This window comes from Cyprinodon variegatus, unplaced genomic scaffold (assembly GCF_000732505.1).
Source record: "Cyprinodon variegatus isolate N-32 unplaced genomic scaffold, C_variegatus-1.0 Scaffold26, whole genome shotgun sequence".
Lineage (NCBI taxonomy): Eukaryota > Metazoa > Chordata > Actinopteri > Cyprinodontiformes > Cyprinodontidae > Cyprinodon > Cyprinodon variegatus.
The window spans coordinates 91,529-101,086 of record NW_015150479.1 but is presented as its reverse complement, the minus strand read 5'-3'; the positions used below and the strand labels follow the sequence as shown (position 1 = coordinate 101,086).

Sequence of the window (9,558 nt, the reverse complement as noted above, 5' to 3'; positions counted from 1 at the left end):
CCTATTGTAATGGGGCTCAACACAGGGACTTTGTCTTTGTCCACAGTGTAGAATAACCCAGGGGGCTCAGAAGGGCAGGACATGTCAAACCAGAGAGCTGCAGTGCTTAAATGCCCTGAACTAAAACACCCTGTAACTCATAAATGCAATACTTAAAAGTAAATGAAGAAGTCGAAAGAAGAAGAAAGACTAAGTGACGTATGAGAAGAGGTAAGACCTGTTTAGCTGAATAAAAGTCAACCTAATGTGCTCTGCTAAACCCGGCACGCTGTAGAACTTCAAGATGAGTGCCCACATGGGAACCTCAGTCATTGGTGGCACTACTACAAACAAAGGTAATAGAAATGAAGATCCCAGTGAAGGACATGGCAGCAATGAGATTCACAATCGATGGATGAAGGAAATGAGACCTTTGCTGAGGGCCGCAGATCACCTCACTGAAGAGCACCTGGTCACACCTGCCCTGCCATTGAGAAAAGCACACAGAAAGACCTGCCCTGAGGAAAAACAAGGAAGAAGAGGGGAAAGAAACCAAGAAAGAAAAGAGGAGAGGCACATTAGAGGTAAAGAGAGAGGTCAAGACCATCCAAGAAGGATGAAAAAATTGTGTGCAGATCAAGCCCAAGACGCAACAAGAAAAGGAACCTTTGAAAGCTTTTCCACTAATATGCAGTTAAACAGCATTTTAAAAACTGAAGAATCATCAAACAACTTAGAGAGCAAGCATACATGTTCTAAATCACAAACTGTTGGCTTTACCCAGACTGAAACAAGCGATTTACACTTTCAGTGTGGTCGACCTGGCGATCTACGCAGATTTGCTCCTTTGTCATCACGGGCCTCTTCATCAAGAGATTCAGACTCTTTCTTGGCAGAAGTGAAAAGAGGGGCAGGCTCAGAACGAACATTGCAAGGCTATTCAAGTCAGACACACATCTCAGATTCAGAAAACGAAGGAGACGAGGATGGGAATGAGGACACCATTGAAGAAGGAGAGGAAGAAGGAAGCGGTGTGGTCGAAGTGACTGGTCGAGGAATGTATTCGACAGAGTCGCCACCTTGTATCCCTTCAGAAGAGAGGAGGATTAGTAAACGAGAGAAGAGCCGGATTAAAAGTCTGAGAAGAAGACAGAGGAGGAGAGAGAGATGGAAACAGAGTCAGCAGCAGGAGAGCAGCCAGGTAAATTCCCCTGTGGTCTCTTATCAAATGTTCCGACAGTAAGTTTATGTTCTTTATACACAAAAAGAATAAAAGAAAAATCACATATTCAGTTTCTTTTTTCCCCTGCGGTCCAATTGATGCTACATTGAAGCAATATCATTAATGTCATATAATCAACTTAAAAAAAACTGAATATTGGAGATAACAAAGATGTCTCTCCTAGGTTATATGGACTAGACACATCTTGGCAAATGTTGAAATAGGAGTCTTGTCAAATTTCCGACTTTATAAATGGGACAATTGTTGAAGTCAAGTTAAATTCAATACATTTACATTTTCATGTTGTAGGGCTAATCCAGCTTTAGATTACTTTAGAGCTAGTCAAATGTATCTATATGCAAGATGAAAGTCTATGACCAAAACAAGACAAGAGTTGTGTGGGCTTATAGTGCACAGAAGAGCAATTAAAACCACTTTGCTTTCATTTCCATCATTATTTTTAGAGCTTTTCATGGCTCTGCTGTGTCTGTGTCAGGCCGTGTAACTTCAGTGCAGCCAGACTCCCACCACTAAACCACCATGTCTGCACCTAGCTCATTTCAATAGCCATTGTGTTTGCATGGTTTAAAGTGGGGTTACGTCTGAATTAGCTGCATGATGAGGCATGGGCAAAGAGCCCTTAAAAATTGGCAAGAGATGTAGCTGTTTCAGTTTTGCTTTGCTGCCAATCTGAAGTCTTATCGCCAGACTAAAATCATTTTTACTGCTGTTACAGGAACTCTAACAGGGTAAGTTGAGTCCAGAAACTTTTGAAATGACTTTGATAGGATCTGAATCACAAATCATATTGTTTTAGATGTTTTGACACCATTTGAAAAATGTCGTATAAAAGAAATACCTATAAAACGGTGGTATTACAGTATCTATTGCAGAATAATTTATTCAAAAGCATCTCACTTTAGTTTGAGGACATTTGAATATTTAATTTAAATTTAAAATTTTTGTTTATTTTTTTTATATTTTATAAACTTCTGGAGAGGAGTAAATCAAAACAACCAGTTTGTCTTGTTTATACCTCAGATATTGGGCTCCATATGTTTTTGACTGCTGATCTTACAGTGAACCAGTTTGATTAGCTGTCTTGGCAAAGATTGCAGCTGCTCACCAGTCTGATAAAGATATTGAAATCCACCATTCCACTTCTAAAGTTGACAATTTGACATTTTGAGAACATTCAAAACAGTTACCATCATACTAAGATCTGAAATCCAGTCCACCCTGAAAGCACACTGCAGGAGTCCAAAAGTAGTATCAGAAACCCCAAACTGTCATTACAGGACCTACAGCAAGTTCTTCTTTATTACACAGTCTGTAAAATCAGAAAATTACTGTACAAATCTATCTGTTATACAAATACGGAAGAAGTAAACCTTTGTTCTCCAGGGATATTATGAAGTCTTTCTAAATCAAGGTTTGCCAGAGATAATGTAAACAAAGGCTAGTTGTTCTTGGTTGATTAATTAAATGGTTTATATTAATAGCAGTAAACCCAACAAGGCTTTGCTTAAAATAAACTGATGAATCCCGGCTTCATTTAGATCATGGATGACTTGACATACAAGAAGCAATCAAAAGATCCAAAGTATTACGTTGGTCAGGTCACCCATCAAATCAGCAGACCTTCAGGAGACACTCTGATTGATACAGACTTAGTTTAGCTCAAGAATACTTTTTTTTTATTAGGCCCATATTAATACAGAATACTTTTTTTTAAATCATACAGTGTATACAAATAAGAATATATAGATAAGTGGAATTTTGTTTGTATTTGCAATAAGTGGGTGTGTTATGGGTACTCTACACAGATTGCTGCACAAATTTGATGATATGCAAATCGATTTGTTTTCGCTCATTTAAATGAGCAGATTGCATGTTCTACAGGGAGTATGAGAGTGGCTGTGAAACAAAGAGGAGATTCACAGTATGTAAAAAAGGTTATTAAAATAAGTCATGTTAAATATAAAATTATAACATACCATAAAACATGGGAAGTTGTTTTTGTCTGCTGATTGACATAAGAGCAGATTATGCTCTAAATATGTGGATTATCTCCACCCGCTCCTCTCAATAGCAGCGTTGACACAATATACAGTAAAACAATTCTGGCCAACTGTATCATGCAAAAAAATAATTTCCCCACACTGTATGCTTATTTGCAAATGCTATCACTTTGCAACTTACTTGAAGATCTACTTTTGACGTACAAACATACCTTCACAATAATAATTTTTGATAAACAATTTAATGTACTCACTATGATATATAGTTTATAGAGAAGTTTGACTTTTTGGTTTACCTAAATGTTATAAAATCTCTTTTGTTAGTATGAACAACCTGTAGTGAACAAAACATTGCTATGTTACATTTCGTGATACCAGGGGAAAGCCTGTTTCCATAATTTCTTAAGAGCTTTGGGCGCTCTGAATCTGCCCCTCTCAGTGTGTTAATGACACACCTTGAGAGACAAACTTACTGCTACAGTATAAGGTAGTCCCTGGGCCCCTCCAGGTGATAAAGCGGTAATTACAGCGGAAACACTTGTAGGCTTTCTTAACTCTAAAGCTCTAGACATGAACCCCTTTGAGGCGGCAGCCGAAACATATGTATGAAGGATGTGGGGACAGAGGTAAATTCTTTTACATGAGGTCTAACTGGGATATAATGAGTGGAATCTCAGGGACAAAGACACTTAGAAAAACTGAGAACTTAGTATTTCAGGATGAAAGATTATGAGATTTAGTGTGGGAATCTTTGTTGTGCTGCAGCATATATATATATATATATATATATATATATATATATATATATATATATATATATATATATATATATATATATATATACTGTCAGTAAGTAAAGAAATGTAAAATGAATATCCTACTGTATGTTTTAAAAAAGTTATGTGTTGCATCTTGTAACTTTGCAGCTCTTAGGTCATAAGCTTCTGTCGTAGCTGTTGCTGCAAGTTTAATGTACAGTAAGAGTTATGCTTAAAGGAAAACATTTGTGAGTCTCACGGCTCTGTATTTGGATCTATTTAATCCCATTTTGAGAAGGTTTGAAAAAGAAAAACATTCCAACATCATAGTGCTGCAACATCATTGTGAATATTTATTTTCATTTTTTTATGCTTTAGTTGTTTTAGTTAACAAGTAACAAGTACTTGTTAGTCTTCCTGCATGCATAGTAGGTTGCTTAAAAACATGTTTTGTGTCATCTCATCAAAGCAATTTCTTTAATGTGTTTCCCTTGTTCCCGAATTGGCTTGAGGAAAACGTTTGATGGTACCTACCATGACTTTCTTTAAGCAATATTGTCTGGTATGGCCCCTTGGTTTTTATGAAACTTGGCTACTTTGGTGCAGCAGTGTATACGTAATAAACTGATGAGTTCATTCACAGATATTTTTTCTCTCAGAATAAATACCTTGCTTGCATATTTTCTGTGTTCCGTAAACCAAATTCAAACAAAAGTCAGTATTTTTTCAAATAATTTACAGTAATTCAATTACCTTTGCAAAAGGTATTTTCAAAGAAAAATGTCACATAAATATTCATGTGTGGGTAGAGGTATTTTATGTTTTTAATTAGAGCTTTTGCATGTAGTTACATACATTAACATCTTTTTTTAACGTAAGCATTAAATTTTAAATGTCCTTTCTTTTTCTATCAGGTTTCAGCTAAGTTTTTATTTCCATTATTTAAGTACATGCTTGATATTTCATTGTTTGACTTAACTGTCTATTTTGGGACAATTTATTGTTTTTATTTTATTGTTGTTTTGTTTTGTTTTTACAGCACTTGTTATTTGTCTAAATTGCTGTTGGAGTTGGAACTGAAAGACATAAACTGTAAAGAGAACTGCAAGAGCAGCTATGAGTTCATACTATGTTTTTGAAAGATCTGACCATCTGTTAATAGCAGGAATCCTTGTTATTGGCACAAATAGATGGCCCCAAAAATCTATGCACATTGAAGGGTTGGGGTAGTCCTTTACAATAAGATTTTAAAAATGCAGACAATAAATGTATCCCCTTAAAACAACAGATGATTCTTGTGCTCACCCGTATCATTTAATTAGAAAATTTAACGCTCATCTAGGGGCAATAAAAAGAAAAGGACAAACACAAGGCGGTGTCAAAATGTTCTGAAATATTTAATAGCATCTAGTGTAACACTATCTTGTAATGGAAATGTACTCTATGTTTGCAATTACAGAAAGCTGAACAAAGTTCAGAAAACTAGATTTGGGCAAGCAATATTCACATATTTAATAACAAATAAAAATTATGTTTGTAACCAAAATTAGTCATATACTGAACAGTTCATTTTATGTTGTATTTTGGGTCCAGTCAGACGTCTGTCTGGACAAGAACACTCATATTAAAGACATTTACAACCATGTAGGTTTGATATGACTTAGCCTTTAATAAATGTAGTCATATCTTAATTAGAGAGAATGCATTCGATCCTTGAAATGTTTGATTTTCTTTAAATTTTCCTATTTTACTCATACATCTCTGCACTTCCAATGACAAGTTCAATTTACAAATTGTACATTTCTACAATACTAGTGAAGAAGTCTTATTACAAGAAGTTTCAGTTTCTTAGTCACTACTATTTTATAGCCACTCAGAATTGATTTCACTGGTGCATTTTATAGAGTATAAAGGGCATATGAAACTACCTGTGAATATCACACTGTAGAAAAGAGACCAATACATAGTTCAGTTAAAAATGTATGGCAATCAAGTGTTGAGGTGAAATAAAAAAATTCAAAACTACATAAGATTCAAAACAAGCACATGTATGTTTAAATATTTACGCATTTGCAAGAGCAGCAGGCTACTGTCACACATAAAAAGACGTTTGCTTACATATGCTTGGATGCTGACTTAATTCTCAAACTTCTGTGAAATCTTTTTTTTTTTTTTACTTTCTCACTTTATTCAAGAGTTCACAAGCCACCCCCAGCACCAGCAGCAGCACTGAGGATGAAGAAGCACTGAGCATGAGAAACAAAGAGGGTTTGGTCTGTGCTGTATGCTTGGATGTGTACTTCAATCCTTACATGTGCCTCCCATGCAACCACATCTTCTGTGAGCCCTGTTTGAGGACACTTGCAAAGAATAGCCCCACAAATACCCCCTGTCCTCTCTGCAGAACCATCATCACTCATGTCTTTTTCCAAAAGGGTAAGTAGGTGATCAAAAGTCAAAGTATGGAAACAATTTGGAATTATTTATAAAATAAAGCACTGCATCAAAAATATTGATGTACATACAGTTTACAAACATGTATTAATTACATTTAATTAACAGTTAGTTAACTGTTAATTAACAATATGATAGAGATGCTAAATATTTTGTAAATATTTGTGTTTTCAATTAAAAACATAAAAGAACATTGGTTTAAAAATTACTTACATGCTAAATATGTTTTTGTTAGTAACCTAGCTCAGACTTGTACACAATGTTTTTCTGACCTGTTGTTCATGCAATTTGCATTTAATGATGATTAAACAATCAACATAGTATACTGTATAATAGAATTCATTACAAACTTTTATATTGGTGACTTCTGACGTTAATTGAACTGACTAGATTTCATTATTCGTGTGTAGGTAAATGGGTCTTAACACATATGCATGTTATACTTTACACATTTTATTTATATTTATTTTCCAAAATTGTTTTATAACTACTATTTCTGGGTATATAAAAAAATCAAAATGAAATTAACCAAAGGTTTTGATCATAATGTGTCGAAATCTGTAAAAGCTAAGGGGGTATAAATACTTTTTCAAAGTATTGCACTTATTCTTTTTACTTGCCAAACCATTAGATGACATCTCAGGCTAAGATACAGAGATTTCATCCAATATAATATGATTCGGACAGAAATATGAATAATTAATAGATTCTTATGACTCAGAGTGGTCTACTTTTGGATACAGATCATGGGCAACATGGACAGGATGACTGTTGGGGACTGCAGAAACACTAGGGGCTCTTTTTAATGATTCGATGACAACAACACATAATTTTCTGCACATTGAACGCCAATGTCAAACTGAAGGACACAGAAAAATCAATTTTTGGCTTATGTTAAAGTCAGACAGTAAACAAAATTAGCTACTTATTAGATAATTGATAACCTTAATATGTTTTTATGCCAAATTTAGACCTGAACCAAACAGCAAAGACATTCTTCCCAAAGGATTACCTTTCCAGGAAGCAGAACTTTCAGAGAGCACCTTGCTCAAAGTGGCCCCTCCCAAGCTGTAGGAGGCTCTTCCAAATCTTTCGAGGCAAGTTTGTTTCTCATTTTTTAAGTGGGATATAGTAATTACAACATGCCAGCAGCTTATTGTCATATATATATGGATTCAAATGTGGAAAATGGATTACAGTTTGTGTTTGCTTTCAATGACTTTAAACATTTACTTAAAGTATAAGAAGTGCATTCAATATTTTGTGTTTTTGAGTTCTGTTGAATGATTTTCCTAATCTACAGAGATGACAGCAAATACCTCAAGGCTCTACCAGCAGTTTTGCAAATCTAACATGGTACATTTAATGTATTGTAAGGTTTTAAAAGTTCTATATCCTGTGTTATTAAGCCTTTTTAAGTTAACTAAGCATTAACAGCATATCATGAAATATTGCTTTTGGCTCTATGGAGTACTCTTTTATGAAATATTAGTTGAGTTAGTTTGCTATTTTTTTTTAACTTGAAAGAAAGACAATTTTCCTCACTGTAACCCCAACCCTCTTTGTCTGGGTGGCCGCCAATTTCATGACATTGTCCTAGAACCACTGCAACATGAAGATGCATAAAGGCTAGTATACCACATATGTGCTCTTGTGTCCATAAATGTACCACAATACTTTAGGAAAGGATACTAGCATAACTTTCGGCCTAGAAGCAAGTTCGAGCAAGTTCGCTCACACCAACCTAGTGAGTGGTGATATTGCACCATAAAATCCAATGCACCCAAACCGACCCCAATATGGCCTTTGGGTGCACCTAGAAATACTTTCCATAAAGATTATGAAGAGGACCGGCAAGAGAGGGCAGCTCTGTCAAAGTCCAAAATGCACCAGGGACAGGTCCGATGCATGCATGTAGAGGGATCAGATGGCCCCTAGGAAAAGGGCGCCCGACTCCATGCACCTGGCTCGTTGAATCTTTTTAATTCACCAAGAATCTTTTTGATTGATTTTTGTCAGTACCTTCTCCACCTCATCTCAGTGTTGAGCGGAAATGATCATGGTCTGCCTCACATCACCATTTGCTGATTGGAAAAACTGTGTGTGTTATTTACTAGGTGTTTCCTGGAGAGCCTGTGATCACTCTCCTACTGTATGTACAACGGTTTACTAATTTTAAGGCCAGGGAGGGGCTGCTGCTCTGAGAGCAGAATTATCAACGATTTCTCTGACAAGCGTTGAAATTGAAATTTTGTATATATGGCTTTATTACATACTTAGAAGCACAGAAATGTTTATTTTTCAAAGTTTAATTATCTATAGAACTAAAAATACTTTCAGATGTTGAGTTAGATTATCTTACTTTTAACAAAAACAAGTTGTCAAAAATTAAAAAATTCTATTACATCATTGTACTGTACCCTAAAAATTAACAAAAGGTTCTTACTGAATACAAAATTAAGTCGTGTAAATCACATGTAAAGTGTTTACAAATGAGCATATATTAATTGAATTTTCTTAATAAGGTTTCCAGAGGCAGTCAAACCCAATTGTGAGACGCCAGTTCCCCCACGGAGGAGGATTCCCACTTGATGCCCTTGACTTTGAGGATGAGCCTAGAAGCTGGCGTTTTGACATGGACATGGTCATAATCTATATCTACTCTGTCAACTGGGTCGTTGGATTCTTCATTTTCTGTTTTCTTTGCTATTTATTCTTTCCTTCCTTTTGACAATCCTAACTATGATGGAAGGACAGAAAAAGACTGATACTGATACTGATAAAAAGAAAGTTATGATTTAAAGATCAATGATATGTTCTGTGAAGGAGTGAAACCTGAAATATCAGTTTTAATGATAAACCAAATAAACATTTGGTCAGAGGGGAGGAAGTACCTGCCAGCGTATTATCGCATTAATAAGTAATTAAGAAGAAATAAAAACAAGACAAATCCTATTAACATCATAGGAAAAGAGGAGGTGGAGGAGGAGTAAAAATACCTTGCATTTCACCTGAATAAAAAACTCAACAGGATACGCAGCAGTGAAGTCGTCTACAAGAAGGGACAGAGCAGACTGTACTTCTTAAGAAAACTTCAGTGTTTTCAGCAAGATGTTGTGTATCT

The 9,558-nt window shown here is 35.4% G+C and overlaps 1 protein-coding gene across 1 annotated transcript in view; it reads left to right on the top strand.

The window, feature by feature from the left end:
• Window positions 1-283: 283 nt before the first annotated feature.
• Window positions 284-9,558, top strand: part of rnf180 (ring finger protein 180) — a 10,610-nt gene continuing 1,335 nt past the window's right edge. The window contains exons 1-3 of the mRNA XM_015395577.1: window positions 284-1,180; window positions 6,176-6,416; window positions 7,406-7,531. Of these exons, the coding sequence (XP_015251063.1) occupies window positions 284-1,180; window positions 6,176-6,416; window positions 7,406-7,531 (1,264 nt within the window). The remainder of the gene's footprint in view (window positions 1,181-6,175; window positions 6,417-7,405; window positions 7,532-9,558) is intronic.